At 38.1% G+C, this 17,578-nt stretch overlaps 1 protein-coding gene across 7 annotated transcripts in view; it reads left to right on the top strand.

Moving 5' to 3' along the window:
• Positions 1-15,358, top strand: part of rgs19 (regulator of G protein signaling 19) — a 65,829-nt gene extending 50,471 nt beyond the window's left edge. For 5 of the 7 annotated variants that reach the window (XM_037977034.1, XM_037977033.1, XM_017409301.3 and 2 more), the window contains 4 exons: positions 3,131-3,303; positions 6,295-6,393; positions 9,904-10,138; positions 15,145-15,358. In XM_037977034.1, coding sequence (XP_037832962.1) covers positions 3,131-3,303; positions 6,295-6,393; positions 9,904-10,138; positions 15,145-15,333 — 696 coding nt within the window. In that variant the 3' untranslated portion in view covers positions 15,334-15,358. Of the gene's footprint in view, positions 1-3,130; positions 3,304-6,277; positions 6,394-9,903; positions 10,139-15,144 lie in introns of those variants that run through there. The other 2 variants (XM_017409302.3, XM_017409307.3) reach the window with 2 other exon arrangements.
• Positions 15,359-17,578: the final 2,220 nt, after the last annotated feature.

The raw sequence follows: 17,578 nt of genomic DNA, 5'->3' as shown, positions 1-17,578 counted from the left end.
AGGATTCACTATGTGCTGGATGTCAGAATCTACACCAACAAGGTCATTTTACCTTGTAACCTGTAGGTGGATTGTGCACTATTTAAGGTGCAACAGCAACTCTGCTTTCATTTATGAAAAATTAACACAGTGAATCGCTGCACAACTCCAATCTCAAATATGATTCTGTTACATGTTTTCTAAACTTTTTCACCTCAGTCTGTTTTGCATTACACCGTAAATATCATTATATTCCTAGTTGCCAGAGATAAAGTGTCGCAACAAACAGAACTGCAAATTTTAATTTGGAATTTTTTGTTTTCTTCTGGTCATATTACATAGATCTATTAAAAGTATATTTGTTTAAGTTTGAAACACAAACACTGAGGTACACTTCAAAAGCTCAGATTTTTTTATTGTGCCAATTCAACAATTTGTGTAATGCGCTGCCACAGTCACCAAACGTTTTGCAAGGCTACTTCCAGGGGGAATATGCTGAATTGTTAAAGAGGTCTTTTAGATGGGGTCACAAGCCTTTCTCACTATCATTTTGTGGGTCAGAAGAAGTTAAGGAACCACTGATGTCGACTGAGGTTTAAAATAAACAGCACATTGTGACCAGGAATACATAATACATAAAAAGTAAGTAATAAAAAGTCAAAGCATAATGATTGCTTCAAACATACTTTGGCAGGCTGAAGACAGATCACTCTGTAGTGTGACCAAGATCAGTCTTAGGGATCGAGTGAAGATCCCACAAACTGAGAATGTTTTGTGGAAGTATGAATTGACCAGCGCCGTTTTATTGTCCTTAGCTATATTAATTTTTTGGTTTTGGAGTCACTTGTGTGCTTGGAGTGCTTCACAAATCAATGGAAATGCATATTTTATAAATATTCAATGCATTCAGCAGCTAACAGCTTACAATTTGAGCTGAGTTGGGATTTCAACTTTTAAAGAGGTAAAACCACACCATAGAAGGGAATACTTTGGCTGTATTGCAAAAAGTACTACCAGCATGTCCTGATGCCTAAAAAGCTTCCTCCGATCCTATTTTGGATTATCAGATCACTTTTTCCTTTTCCTGCATCCAGGCTACTGACAACGTGTCAAACAATGTGCTCTTGTAAAGAGAATAATCAATGTATGGTTACCAGAAACTGAGCTCCTACTAAGACTGTGGTTCCCAAAGATTTTCATCTGGCCCCCCTTATGGATTACAATAAAATCCTGCGCCTCCGCCCCCAAAAGAAAAAGAAAAAATTTCATCTGGGCATACACATCGTTCAAACAGACATAAACACATATTTTGTTTTTAAACTCCACTGAAGTTTATTTCACAATTCAGGTTGCAACAAAACAAACTACAAACCATGTTCACAGTGAAACACTTTTGTGTAACTGTTTTTTTTTTTAGTTCTATACTGTAGAAGAGTATTCTTTGCTGTCAGTGTTATTTCAAACATATTTCTTTTTTTTTTATTTGTAACAATATTTAACTTTGCTATCATCAATACATTTAAAAAAGAAAAAGAAATTTGATGCCTTCTACAAAGATCCAAAAATACCCAAATCAAAAGCTGTGGATAAAACATCAGGTACAGCACATGCTGCATGCTTGTGTCACTTTTTTTTAATCTGGCAATAAAGAGGAGGATAGGATTTCAAAATATTCTTAGAAAGTCCAATAAACAGGCCAGGAAGCAGTACAGCTGGAAGGCTTCTAGTCTGTAGCTGAAGCCAGGCAAAAGTGGCAAGGCCTGAGACACATAACGGATAAAAATTGTCCCAGTACAAGTGCATCAAAGCCACTATTTCCTGCATGTTGGATCCCTTGAAAATTGGCTTAATAAATTTATAGAGGATGCTGTCTGTGCTGTCCTACACACTGCCATCTCCCATTTGGAAAATAAGCACACCTACATTAGAATGCCTTTCATTGACTTCAGCTCAGCATTCCAAATGGTCATGCCTACCAGTTTTACACAAAAACTAGTTAGCCTGGGACTGAATCCCAAACTCTGTGACTGGTTCTCAGACGTTCTCATCTGCAGACCAAAGTCTGTCAGGATTGGGAACATCAGTTCCAGGACACATATCATGAACATTGGCACGCCACAAGAGTGTATTCAGTCCCATGCTGTACACATTTTACACTCATGATTGTGTAGCATAACATGGAAATACAAGTATCCTCAAATTTTCAGATGATACAACAAGCCTGGGATTCATTAACAACGATGATGAGTCTGCCTACCATATGGAGGTGGAAAATGTGCTGTCTTGGTGTCAAAGCAACAACTTAACTTTGAATGTCAGTAAAACAATGGAGGTGATAGTGGAACTGAGAAAGAAGAACTGCCATCTACAACTATACATCAATAAAATTGAAGTGGATAAGATCAATATCTTCAAATTCCTTAGCATCCACATCACCTGGACCTACCACATTACTCAGCTGAAAAGGAAGGCTCAGCAGAGGCTGTATTTCCTAAGGAGGCAGAGGAAATTCAAGCTGCCACCAACACTCTGCAATTTCTATTGCTGCCCCACTGAGATGGTATTCACCTATAACATCACTGTGTGATACAGCAGCAGCTCCTAAGCAGGCCACAAGCACCTACAGATGGTGATCAGAGCAGCCCAGATCTTTGTTAAGATGGCAGGACATCTACCAGCAGTGTCTTCAAGAAAGCACACAAAATCATCGAGGACCTCAATCACTCCCAACATCATCTTTTCACACTTCTGCCATTTGGCAGACTGTAGTGTAAAATGTAGAACTTCAAGACGGAATAACACTTTTTGCCCTCAAGTCGTAAGGTTGATTAATTCCTTTAAACCATTGCCTTGACCCCAACTCTTCTAGTTCCCACTTCATACAACCACAACAATCGATTGTAACTCTGCAAAATGGGTAAATCTGTTGATTGCATTTATTGTTTTTTATTGTGCATTGTACCTCTTTTTAATAAATTCCTTTAATGCCTTTCAGATTATACTTTTAGTGATAATCTGACAGCTTTAGGAAGAAACAAAAAAACTATTGCACAATAGCTTGTTATTCCTTGCATATAACAATAAAGCTTTTAGAACTTTGAATGATATGTTGTCACTGTAGTGAAAATCATGGTTCTGTGTTTCTGTTCAGTATGCAGGTCCGATCCCAGCCGAACGGGCGGGTGAGCTAGTCATGGGGAGAGGTCGCAGCGAGACCTCAGCTTTGAGTGGAAAGGGAGAGGAGCGGGGCTTAACCACTACCCAGAACTCCCAGCGGCCCAACGCCTGCTGCTTTTGCTGGTGCTGCTGTTGCAGCTGTTCATGGTAAGGCACGCACACGGTTTATATTGTGATTAGAAACAGCCACTCTGAGACAGATGAAGTGCTCTAAAAATGGACTCATCATTGCTGAAATTGATGTGAGCAAATCAGCAGTCTTAGAATGTGTGTGGGTGACATAACTTTAATTTAAAAGTTATGCCACTCTTCTTTCCTTGAAGAAAGCTGAATTTTTTTTCTTCCTCACTTGTCTTCATCACCATAAACTCATCTGCTTCTTTCTTGTCTGGTGGTAATGCCAAAGAGTTTCATCAAGTAGCTCCAAGAACACAAATCAATGATCAATTAAAGGCCCAGCATTCCTTGAAGGAATGCATATTGTCATGCCAGAGCTTTAAACTAAGGTCATCATATAATGGGAAGTGATGAAGTTATAGAGGATTTGGTCAACCTTGCAGAATCTGTTAGCACTTCTAGTTTGTATTGAGAATGAGTCTCAGCTGCTATTACATAATATGTTAGCTTAGTATTGGTAAAACTGACTGAGTTATAGCCGGGTTTTTAAGATCAGTTGGCTGTGGCAGCCATCTTGAATGGGGTTGACTCCTCACACAATGACTGCTGGAGATAGGCATCAGCTCACAGTACAGAAAGGTGGAAAGAGAAAATGGATGGATGGATATTTTGTTTATTATAGTTTTTTTAGGAGAAATCAGTTATGCAAGACAGAGCTATACAAATATCAAAATATGTATTGGCCCACAAAACTGAAATCAGTACATTTTTATTTATAGGAATTTTTTTTCTTTGTTTATACAAATTAAGCAATTTTGACCGATGGCCTCTCTAAAATCTTTCTGTCACTGTTAGAATTGATGCTGTCAAATTGAGCCTCTTCCCATGCTTCTTATATCTACTTCAATATATTCCAAACTTTGTCTGTTTAGTTTTTTTCCATAGTCTTATTCTAAATTTTATTTGGAGCAAGAAATTACCCAGGTTGCGCCATCAAGTCTTACAGAGACCTAAAGCTCTGAGTGGAATGATATTTCCAGCTTTACTTCTTTTCAACAACTAGCAAACAAAGTATCTCTCTCTCTAAAAGACAATTCTTCAGATACCTTCAAGCTTGACATTATGTTTGTAAATCATCTTCAGAATTTCTTGCTCTTCCTAACCCTTCTTTAACTTTTCAAATCATTCCACTGTGTTTAAAAACTATGGGAGACAGACTTGGGACTGTTGATTTCAGATGATGTTTGAGAGTAGGTTGTAAAGAAGGGGCAAAGAACTTCAATCAATTACATTGTGATTAAAGGCTGAATTGTTTTGTGATTAAAAGCTTAATCATATTGTTATTAATAGCCAAACTCCACACACTCTGCTTTGATAAAGCTCCTTGGATGAGAAGTGAAATGTCTTCAGCCACAGAACAGAAGTTCAGTTGTTTTTGTTTAACCTTTTTTCTAGTTATTAATGGCTGAGTCATTTTGGGATTTTAGGCTGAATGGTATTGTGATAAACGGCTGAATCATATTGTGACTAAAGGCTTAATTTTTCACGATTAGTTAAAAAGATGAACCCAGGAATGCAGGCAGAACACAAGGACTGCAAAAATAAACTTACTTAAAACAAAAAGTGCTGACGAGGTAGCCAATATCTACTTACAAAAACTGGAAATACAGTGAACCGGAGAGGACACAGTGAGGACCACAGGCATGTGGAAATGCACAATGCTCCACAGAAGGACAGTGCAGATGGGCAGAATGACAACACCTGGTGAGGCACAGAAGGCAGGGCAGAATGGAGTAATGATTAGAGACTAAATCGTGTTCTGACTGAAGGCTAAATTATATTGTGATCAAAGGCTAAATTGTATTGTGATGAAAGACTGAATTGTGTCTTGACTAAAAGCTGATTGATATTGTGAATAAAAGTTGATTTGTAGAATTTGAATTAAGGTTGACTTGTATTGTAAAAAAGCAAATTTGTATCATGATAAAAAGCTGAGGTTTATAATGATTGTCAAGTTTGGTGGTCGGTGGATGGTTGGACCCAAGATGCAGACAGACTCAGAGAGCTCCAACAAAAACTAACTTATTCAAAATAAAGAAACAAAAACAAAAGGCTGATGTGGCAGCAACTAAAACTAAATAACAAAATGCAGAGTTGCAGGGAACACAAACGGCGAGACATGATGATAACCAAACAGCACATGGAAGTGAAGAAGATGACCAGGTTTTAAAGAGTGAGGGTAACGAGTAACTGGAAACAGGTGACAGGTGTGGGTGGTGAGGCAGGTCGACAGAACTACTGAGGGAGAGGGTGATAGCAGAAGGAACACAGGGAGCAGAACAACAACAGAGAACATACTAAACACATGGAACACAAGAAACATGAAACAATACACTCAATACCAAAGATAACCAAATCCTGACAGTGACTAGGGGCTTAATCCTATCTAATCTTATTTTGCTGCTCATGTATTTGTAATAATGACATTTTTGGCAATGTATTGATATACGTATCATATCTGCCACAGATCAGAGATGTGCATCCTTTTCCCCTCAGGACTCAGATATGCTGGCACCATGATAATAAACCACCACAACCTCAAAACCATTACAAATCTTTTGAATTGTGGAGACCTAAACCCTGCAAAAAAACATCTATTTTCTGGCTGATTTTTCTTACATTGTAGTGCAGTCTTCATTTGATGTGAAGGGGCTGTTAGAGCATATCGTGATCCCACAGTCAGTAACATAACAGACTGTAACCATGCACTGATTAAGTCTCAGTCAGTCCCAAAGGTAAACTAATTATTTAAAGCTTCTCTTTCGCAGACAATCAGAACATCAGAAACCTGGAACTGCTGATAAATAAACATCTCACATAACACATAAAGTGTGCTTAATGTTGAATAGAGTTATAGCATCATTGTGTGTAACTGTTCATCAGTATACAGTGCAGAGTGTAAGTGTCTGTGTGTGCGTGTGTGTGTGTGTTTCCTGTCTGAAAGCTGTGTTATCATGTTAGTCTCACTGTCAGGAATGAAGAGGCGAGACGAAAGCGAAGGAGGAGAAGAATAATATCACAGGACACCAAGATGGAAACTATACCAAAATGTGAATCTTGGTGAGTGTGCAACACCAACACATGAAAGTTAGTTCTGCTGGAGAGTTTGTTTTTCTTAGATGATTTGTCACAAGAAAAAAACTTCTTTTTAATCTAACTTCTGAAAAAAAGTCATTTCTTTACCAATATTAAAGTCAAATGATTTAGAGGATTTCCTTACATTGCAACATGAAATCTTTTCTTCAGGAATGTTTGCTGTGTTGAAGCAAGGGATGTTGTTTGCACAAGTGTGACATTCACGCTGCAATAAAGAGTGGAGGAACTAACATGACATTAAGTCCAAGGACAACAATTTGTACATATTTTAGATTTAGAGTTTTCAGGGGTCAGAGATCATGATAGTAATATTAATTTCCTTGTCTGAAGTGGAGAGATCTGAAAACAAACAAACCAAATACAGGACAGCAGTTTTCCTACCATTATATTAAAGTGAGGGTTAACTTTGAATCACCTTGCTGCTGAAAAGTGCTATATAAATAAATTTCACTTCACTTCACTTTGCCTGAATGCAATTCATTTATATTGTACCAATTCACAACAAAAGTCATCTCAGGCACTGTACAGAAACATTCACATGCATTATAACAAGCCAATTAGTAAAAGTTATCTATATTGAATCTTCACTTCCATCCTGAGAAAACACATTGATAACAGTGGAAAGGAAAAACTCCCTGTTAACAGGAACAAACCTCCAGTAGAACCAGAACCAGGCTCAAGACAAGCGGCCATCTGCTTCAACTGGCTGGGGTTAGAGGACAGGAAAGAGACACAGACTGGTTCAGGAAGAATTGCAAGAAAGACAAAGAAAAACACGTAAATGAAATAAATAATACAAACATGAAGAGTAGAGCAAGGAAAGAGCAGCAGTTTGAGGAAATGTGGTCAGTTTGTCCTCCGTCAGTGTAAGCCTGTAGCATCATAACTAAGGGATACCTCAGGAAACCCAAGCCAACCCTAACTATGGCATTGATCAAAAAGGAAAGTCTTAATTCTAATCCTAAAAGCAGACAGGGTGTCAGCCTCACAGACAGAAACTGGACGTTGGTTCCATGAGAGAGCCTGATAGCTGAAAGCTCTGCCTCCTGTTCTACTTTTAGAAACTCTAGGAACCACAAGTCAACCTGCAGTCTGAGAGAGAAGTGCTCTGTTAGAAATATATGGAACAATAAGATGAAGCTTGGTTGTTGAGAGCTTTTTATGTTAGAATGAAGATTTTAAATTTTATTCTGAATTTGACAGGGAGCCAATAAAGAGAAGCTAAAACTGGAGAAATATGAGCTCTCCTTTTAACTCTCATCAGAACTGGCAATAGTTTTTTCGGAGGCAGTAGTAGGAACAATGGTGGGAACCTTCTAACTGATATAATTTTATTCATAAAGAATGTCACAACTTAGTCATTAGTCGCTGCTCTTTATTGCATAACCTGGTCTTATTCTTCTCTTCTATTAAAGGTAAAAATTATACAGTTCTAGCTTTACAAAGGGCTTTCTTGTATGTTAGCAGGCTATCTCTCCAGGTTAAATAGAATTATTCCATGTCAGTGGAGCGCCATTTTCTTTCCAACTTTCTAGATGCCTGTTTTAAAGAATGTAATTCTGAATTAAACCAAGGAGCCAGTTTCCTCTGACTGATCACTGTCTTTTTCAGAGGAGCAATTTTATCAAGTGATGTTTGCATTGAAGTTGTAATATTATCAACAAGATAATCTAAGTTGCTGCTCTTTGTTGCATTACTCTGCAGGAAAATAATAATTGGAATAGATTCTTTAAATTTAGTTACAGTGTTCTCTGAAAGACATCTACATGAAATTTGATCTCAGTGATATTCCAGCATTTGATACTCTAACACAGTGGTGTCAAATCCTGGTCCTGGAGGGCCACTTTCCTGCATGTTTTAGGTGTTTCTCTGCTGTGACACACCTGATTTGAAAGATTGAATGATTAACATGTTTCTGCAGGACTTGAAGACCTGTTGAAAAGCAGGGAAACAACTGAAACATGCAGGATAGTTGCCCTCAAGAACCAGGATTAGATACCTCTTTGTTAGAGTATCAGAAACTTAAAGAGGAGAACCTATTTTCCTACAGTCATATATCTCTACTAGGGATGGGCATTTTAAGCAAAAGTACTTGGTAAATTACTTACTTATTAGTACTTTTTTTTCAAAGTCATAGTTTCACCATGTTATCCATACACTTATAAATATATAAACTTTAATTTGCAAATTAAATATAAACTAAACATGATAGTCCACTTCTGCTTTTTGACAAGGAATTTGCATGTTAGCTAATATTTAGGTCTGAGCTAAATATCCATCCATCCATCCATTTTCTTTACCTGCTTCTCCATTTTGGGTCGCATGGAGCTGGTGCCTATCCCCAGCAGTCACTGTGTGAGAGGCGGGGGACACCCTGGACAGGTCGCAGGTCCATCACAGGGACACATAGAGACAAACAACCATTCACACTCTCACTCACACCTAGGGATAATCTTTGGTCTGTGGGAGGAAACCGGAGTACCTGGAGTAAACCCACGTGTGCACAGGGAGAACATGTAAACTCCACCCAGAAAGGCCCCAGGCCGGGAAGCTCCACCCAGAAAGGCCCCAGGCCGGGAAGCTCCACCCAGAAAGGCCCCAGACCGGGAAGCCATCCTGCAACCTTCTTGCTGGGAGGCAACAGTGGCATATTTAGTTAGCAAATTAAATCTTTAGTTTGGAAATTAAATATTTAGCTCGGACATAAACATTTAGTTTTATAGACTACATATTTAGTGTGGAGCTAAATATTTAGCTTGCTAACTAGCAAGTTAAATATTTAGTTTGGAACTATGATATTTATAAATGTATGAATAACATGGTAAAATATGACTTTGAAAAAATACCTTTTTTTTCTTATGAAAGCCTAAATAAACCAAAATCTTGCTGTTAATTTTTGACTGTAACTTTACAAACATCACCCCATATGATTCAGTCAGTTTTCCAAATATTGAACTAAAATTAGTTGCTGTTGTAGCTGAGAGTCATTCACCAAACTTACTCTAAGAGCTACTCATATCACAGGATTGTTGCATTCGCTGATATCAACTGTTTGTTAGAGCATGAACAAAGTCTCAAACGTCACAAGCTGATCCAAGTGCTCATGTTGACTGATCTGCAGGTGATCTGTTCATGTGCATGTGACCATATGTATGTGTAGCATAGTCCTACTTGTGCAGTTGGAAAAATGTATATTTGAAAAACAGTTTATGCATTTGTGAATCTTGTGATACAGATTTTTGACTCTCAATAAGCTTTTGGAAATTTTGTGGTATGCTTGTAGATCTTATTGTACACATACAAATCATGTTATACGTCTTTGTGACTACGTTTGAGACTAATTTGTTTACATAAAATGCCATGCATTATGCATGTGGTATTTCATGGCTTTTAATGTCTTTCTGAGATGTGAAGATATTTACTGGGTTTGAATCAAAACTAACAGAATCCTTTTTTTTTCCTTTTCTTTCTCAGTACCAAACCCTCGGTGGAGGAGATCCGACTGTGGTCTCAGTCATTCGACAAGCTCATGAGGAACCCTGCAGGCCGGAATGTTTTCCGGGAGTTCCTGCGGACGGAGTACAGCGAGGAGAACATGTTGTTTTGGCTCGCCTGTGAAGACCTCAAACAAGAACTCAATAAGAGTGCCATCGAAGAAAAAGCCCGTTCCATCTATGAGGACTATATTTCTATATTATCACCAAAAGAGGTAATATTCTGCAAACCTCATGTCATACAGCTGCCCCCGACCAACACGCACAAATGCACAGAGACACAGTCCACATGAATTAGAATGAGACTTTTAGAACATCATAAACAAATACCATGTTGTTTACTGTAAACATACCGTCTTCATGTCCTGGTTTCATGCTTTCAGTATTATTCTGTGCTGTCATTGTGCCAGTTTTGTAATGACTCTGCAGTCGTCTCAAAATGTAATGGTCACAATGAGTCGACCCAAGTCAGAATGGCCACCACTGCTAACTAAACACTGAGCCAAATTTTGTCAGGTAGTATGTAAGAGTCATCCTTATGCTATAATTTGAGTGGTAACATATCTTGTGAAATCTCACAAAATTGCTTGAGATCATGCATTAGGTCACTTTTAACAAAACAGCTACAATTCTATCATCTCTCAACACACATTGATGTTTGTCTAAAACTTTGGCATGAAAGGCAGTGGGTGATATGCATTCCTTTGAGGAATGTTGCGCCTTTAATTAGTTGTGTGTATGTTTTATGACTATCAGTGATGTATGGTGTTGAATTCTCCTGAATGCACTTTGCAAACCCTTTAAATGTTTTTTTTCCCCATCACCACTAAAAATAAACGAATCATAAACTTAAAATCCAGCACTCACAAATATTCTAACATAGTGTTGTGATGATTACCTTACCTGTAAATTACCAGCATAGTATTTGTGCACCTCCCAATTTTTGTAACTTTGCGTGCCGCGCTCCATTTAAAATGGATGATTTCGCTGCTCTAGCGGAGCTGGTTCTCCTGTATCAGCATTTATATGATCCCTCTATGAGAGATCACAAGAATAATCAAACGGTTCAAAACTCACGGAAGGATACTGCACCAGAAGTACTGATGACAATGGCAACAACAGTGGCAGTATTATCCAGGGTTTCCCCCAGTGTATTATAAGCCTGGTGGGCTGCCAGGCTTTACTGCCTCCGCTGCCAGGCTAAGCTCCGCTTGTTTATTGTAAAATACGTCATTTTTTATTCACGTTTTTTTTCCACTCGCATCAACTTCATGCGTTGATCACTGCGCAAGGGTGCACGTGCCAACAGTGATGCAATCGCGCTGTCCCCGCCCCTGTGCGAAGGCCCCGCGTGGTGTCGCGTCGTGTGGTCACAGAGTGGGTTCGCCTGAACATGTGGTGATCCAACATGCAGCCTGTGCCACTAAAAGCACAGTACAGTACAGCATCTCTCAGAGTTCTCTGTTGTTATTTATTGGCCTTGACGTGAGACGTGTGTTGGTGCGTCGTTTGCACTTTTTTGTATGTTCATTTATTTATGTAACAAAATCACGGTTGGCCGGCAATCAGCCAACTACCACCAGGCTTAGCCTCTTTTCTGGGGGAAACCCTGGTTATCATGTAGTTGCTGAAGCATTTGCTAGTTAGTGAAACAGAGTGAAAGTCAGCAGACACAATAGAAAACATTACCAAGACTTGGAGTCTGATTGTGGCTCATATTGTGGATCTGCATGAGACCAGCTTCTCAAACTGTGTAACTGCCATTCATGTGTGGTGTAGTTGTGCTGATCCAGTGTTGTTCCAATTGCTAAGTAAGATTACCTACACATCATGTAGGTTCTGGTCCTTCCACAGATGTTCAACAGGATTTAGATCAGGGCTCAGAAGGCCACTTTCAGAATGGTCCAATGTTTGTTCTGAGACATTCCTGATGTTTTTAGCCGTGTTTTTGGTCATTATCTTGTTAGTACCAATGACCTGAGACTGAGACCAAGCTTTCTGTCACTGGGCAGCACATTTAGCTCCAGAATGCCTTGATAGTCTTGAGATTTCATTGGACCCTGAACAGATTCAGGACACCCTGTGTCAGATACAACAAAGCAGTCCACTTTGGATCTGATACTAATGAACCTTGACCTTGGAGTTCACCTCTGATTTCTTTACAAGTTGTTCTGAGCTCTTTGGTTACCATTTCTAATATCCGTTTCTTCAGTTTGTCATTGTGTTCCTCTTGAATCCACATCCAGACACGTTGTCTCCAGGCCTGTGGACCTTAAACTTCTGAATAATCTGAGCAGCTGCAGTCAGAGGAACATCCAGCTGCTTTGAGACGCTCTTATAGTCTTTACCTTTAACATGCTGTCAATCATTTTCTGTCTCAGCTCCTGAGACAACTCTGTCCTCAGGTCTCTGTGCTCCATGTTCAGTGTGGTACACACCATGATACCAAACAGCACTGTGACTACCTTTCACCTTTTAAACAGGCAGACTGACTGGTTACAGGACTGAAGACACCTGTGATGCTGATTACAGGACACATCTTAGTTTAACATGTCCCTGTGGTCAAGGCTAATTTCATTAGTTCTTTTGTTCTGTTTTAATAACTGTTTTTCTTTCTTTAAGGAAAGGGTATAAACAAAGTTAATCAGTTTGTAAATATACATCCAGTCTTTACTTTCTGAAAAATTCATGAAAATACATTCTTTGGTTCATTAGATGATTTGCAGACAGACTAACAGAAACAGATGTGGGTAAAGACATTATCGCCCCCTCTCGTGTTTTGTGACAGGAAAAAATGACAGAAATTAACAGCACTAATGGTGTAAACCAGGAGTGTCCAACCCTGGTCCTTGAGGGCCACTATCCTGCAGGTTTACTTGTTCCTCTGCTCCAACACACCTGCTTTAAATCAATGGGTGATTAACAGGCTTCTGCAGAACATGAAGAGGTGATTTAACCTCTGAATCAGGTGTGTTTACAACTAACAGGAATTCATGGGAAAATGTTTAAATACATAGAAAAGTTTTTATTAAACAGAACAATACAGGTGAAAAAAGGTCAAAAACTGTCTAGAAAGTATCTGGTAGAAAATGGAACTCAAGGGAGTATTGTTAGTCCAATACCATTTCCTATCATAATAAATGACATTTAATGACATTGGAGGTGGGATGGGTTGTTCTTTATTTGCAGATGATGGGGCTATATGGAAAAGAGGCAAAAATATACAATTTACCATTAAGAAAATACAAAATATTATTTATGAAATAGAGAAATGGGGATTTAAGTTATCACTTGAAAAAACAAAAGTTATGGTGTTTACACAGAAAAAAATTAGGCAAGAAATAAAAATCAAGTTATATAACCAGGACTTGGAACAAGTAAAATGTATAAAGTTTTTAGGAATATGGTTTGATGAAAAAAAATAAATGGAATATCCACATACAGAAAATAATAGATAAATGCAAAAAAAAGTATTAAATATTATGAGATGTTTAGCAGGCAGTGACTGGGGAGAAGATAGAGGAACACTAAAAAAGATATATACTGGATTCATCAGATCAAACATAGATTATGGAAGTTTAGTTTATGGGACAGCTGCAAACATACATTTAAGAAAGTTACATCATTCAACATCAGGCACTAGGAATTTGCACAGGAGCTTTCAAAACCACTCCAACAACAGCATTAGAAGTGGAAATGGGAGAACCACCCTTAGACCTGAGAAGAACACAAATCATGTTAAATTACTGGCTGAATTTACAAAGCAATAAACTGGATCATCCAACCCTTGACATTTAAAATGAATGTTTGGAAAAAAAGGAAGGAAAGACAGGAAGTTTAGGATGGGTAATTAAAGAAAAACCAGAGGAATATAATATACATAATATAACAATAAGTTTAAATCAACCACTGCCAATAATACCACCCTGGATTTTACCAGAAGCTACAGTGGATTTGAAATTATTGGAAAGGGAAGAAGATCAGGGTATTATCAGTTTACATACAGTACAGGAATACATAGAGTGTTATTATCAGTACATTCAAATATATGCAGATGCATCAAAAACAATAGAGAAAATAGGAGTTGCATTTATAGTTCCAGAATTTCAAATAAAAGTAAGTAAAAGAGTCAATAACAATCTATCAGTATATACAGGAGAAATGTTGGCACTTCTATTAGCTCTACAGTGGGTGGAAGAAGTAAAACCATTAAAAACAGTAATATGCTCTGATTCAAGTTCAGTATTATTCAGTTTAAAAACAGTCATTCAGATAGCAGAGCAGACATTTTACTAGAAATAAGTCACACGTTATTCAGAACACAAAGGATGGGATTAACTGTAGGTAGGTAGGTACATTTATTTATATAGCACTTTTCAGCACGAGACGACTCAACTGTAGTATTTCTTTGGGTACCAGCACACATAGGGGTAAGTTGAAATGAGAAGGCAGAGACAATGGCAAAGAAGGCAACACAAAGTGACATAAATGTTGCAGTTAAAACAAGTAAATCTGAAATAAGAAGTATAATCAAAGAGAGACTGAAGAGATGGGAGAGAGATAACAAAGGAAGGTGGTTTTATAAGATTCAAAGGGTCGTAGGAGAAACCAGAGCTGGAAGAAGAAGCAGAAAAGAAGAAAGAATAATAACAAGACTTAGATTTAGACATACAGGACTTAATTACACTTTTTTTACAATACACAAACATAACACAGAATGAAACAGTACAACACATTATAATGCAATGGCAGAAATATGAACAAGAAAGAAGAGTTATGATAAGACAGTTTGAAAATATTAAGGAAAAACTGAATATAATAGTACAGTGTGCAAAGGAACTTGTGCAGCAAACATAAACAAATTATAATAAAACAAAATTGTTTAATAGAATTTGAGTTTCCTGTAAAACACAGAAATAAGCGGTAGGAATTAAATCATCTCGAACCACACCCCATACCAGTAGGTGGCGGTAATGCATACCTGAAGTTTCTTGCCAACCTCCATTAAACGCCATAAGAAGAAGAAGAAGAAGAAGAAGAAGAATCAGGTGTGTTGGAGCAGGTAAACAAGGAAAACATGCAGGATAGTGGCCCTCCAGGACCAGGGTTGGACCCCCCTGGTGTAAAGGCAGCAGAATCTGTTCCCAGAAGTGAAAGTTACTGGACCAGATCATTAAGGTTTAGTTTCTTAAAGTGTCACCTTCTGTCTGTTTTCTTCTAGGTGAGTCTGGATGCCCGGGTTCGAGAGGTGATCAATAAGAAGATGCAGGACCCGACACGTCACACGTTTGAAGATGCCCAGTTACAGATCTACACACTGATGCACAGGGACTCCTACCCACGATTCATCTCCTCCAACATCTACAAGTCCCTCATTAACAGCGGCTCTCGAACTTCCTCAGAATCCTAGTCCCACACCTCCTCCCAGTATAAAACTTTACAAAAATGGTCCCATATTTCCAGTTAGCCCTTTTTTCATCTGTCTACTTCCTGCAGGATTTTCTGTTTTTCTCTTCTCTTTCAAACCATCAGCTTATTGTCATTTTTCCTTTTTATGATCTCTTCTTTTATCCTTTAGCCACTTCTTTACTGTCTCCATCCATCTTTTCTTTGTTTTTGAGACGTCTTCACAAAATTAAAGGCCTAGAATTCCATAAAGGGATGAAATTCAATGCAAATCGCCTGTTGCCTTTCATGACAGAGTTTTAAACTAAAAATAACATTAAGCACAATCTCATGCATTATTGCAAGATGTCACGCTCATAATGTTGGGAATGACTCTCTGCTACTACCGCACCAAATTTGAGCTCACTGTCTTCGAGACTGGCTGAGTTATAGCCATTATTGTTTCCTAAGATTGCTTAGCTGTGGTGGCAATTTTGAATGGGGTTGACTCCATAAATGAATCAGTTGTAGATGATTCACCGTGGCTCATGGTATATTTTGCTAAAAGACATACACACGCTCACAAAAATGAGCAAAAACATTATGACCTTCAGCGGCAGGCATTAACAATTAGTTTAAAAGTTAGAAATAAAGAAAAAACTTGTTGATCATGTTTTATGGCTACAAACACTTAAAATCAGAAACAATTTATTTTGGTAAATTGCAGCTTTGTCACTTTTTTTGTTTACAGGTCATCACATTTCATTTTATATAAATTACTTTTAGATGTTTTCCTTTAGGGCTTTAAAATATGGTCATTTACAAACGATTCAGTACATTTGGTTAGAGAAGTTTTGTTTTTCGTGTTTTCAGCTTTTTCTCAACTTCACAGAGGACAAGAAGCCATGGGATATTTAAGTATTCATACTCTGCTGTTATCTAGAGACATATGGAAGCAAATCAACATCAGCAGATTTTGAATTTTAACAAAACATAGATTAAACCACCACACATCTTTTGCTTCATTCATATTCACTGTTAGATTTCACTGTCAAAAAATTAAATGTTCTGTTTCTTTCAGTGTCAGAAAATTCTGTTCTTTCAATGTCTTATTTTTTTTATTTTTACTGTGATGTTTTGAAAATTGGAATGAAAGAAAACCTCAAAGTTTTCTGACTGGCTCAATGTTATCTGACCTAATTCAGCCCTGAAACTCAATTTCTAACTATCAAATTTCAGACATTGAAAAAGGTCAGTGGTGTCCAATGCTGGTCCTGGAGGAACACTACTCTGCATGTTGAAGTTGTTTCACTGCTCTTCAGCAGGTCTGCCTGTTCATCACTCAGTCATCCAAATCAGGTGTATCAAAGCAGGGAAACATCTGAAACATGCAGGATAGTGTTTCTTAGGGACCAAGGCTGGACACTACTGAAATAGACGAACTAAAGATGAGGACTTTGGGGGGAAAACACACACACACACACACCAAAGTTTCTGACACTAAAAAAACAGGGTTTTTATACTGAAAACTAACATTGAATTTTTTTGCCTTCAAACTCACCTCCTCAAATTTTCAGCAAGTCAAATAAATGTATTCACTGCATAAAACATTTTAATTTCATTGTCTTTTAAAGTTCAAAATCTGCTGAGACTGATTTGCCTCCACAGTGATGTACTCAATACTTTGGGAGATTGTGGTGCATTTCAAGAGGAGGCACATTTGCCGTGCCAACTCTGAGTGGTAGGCACCTTAAAGGGCCAGCTGGAGGTGGACTTCCAGATGTCTTTTTATCTCCCTATGAATGTTCTTCATGAAAGACGGAAACATAGAAAACAACCCAACTGATTCTGTCTTTTAACCATTTCCCCCTCTTTCAACTGGAAAAACACAGGGTGCTGCATCCATCTTCCTCTTCACTTTGCTAGATGAATCAGTTCCCTCAGAATCATCACTCCTTCTGACTACTGATTTACAAAAAGAAGAAGTATTTTTTTTTTTAAAAAGGAAAACTTTATATGGAACACTTTATTGATGATTTTTGTTTGTTTGTTTCTCCCACACTTTTCTCCTCTAACAAGAAGAGAACTCTGAGACCTCCCTGATCTCCACCCAACACCAGATGCTGCAATAAAAGACTGGAGTGTCTAAAACCCAGGAGAACCTGCTCACAGTATTTTTTACTAAACTCACAGGGACCAGTCACTAAGCGGCCAATTTCTTGTCAAAACAAACTTTGCTTTTACTTTACCGACAGTTGTGTTAAGATGTG

The sequence above is a fragment of the Kryptolebias marmoratus genome, linkage group LG8 (assembly GCF_001649575.2).
Source record: "Kryptolebias marmoratus isolate JLee-2015 linkage group LG8, ASM164957v2, whole genome shotgun sequence".
Taxonomy (NCBI): domain Eukaryota; kingdom Metazoa; phylum Chordata; class Actinopteri; order Cyprinodontiformes; family Rivulidae; genus Kryptolebias; species Kryptolebias marmoratus.
Note: the sequence above shows the minus strand (reverse complement) of the source record. Positions and strands in the feature narration are given on the sequence as shown.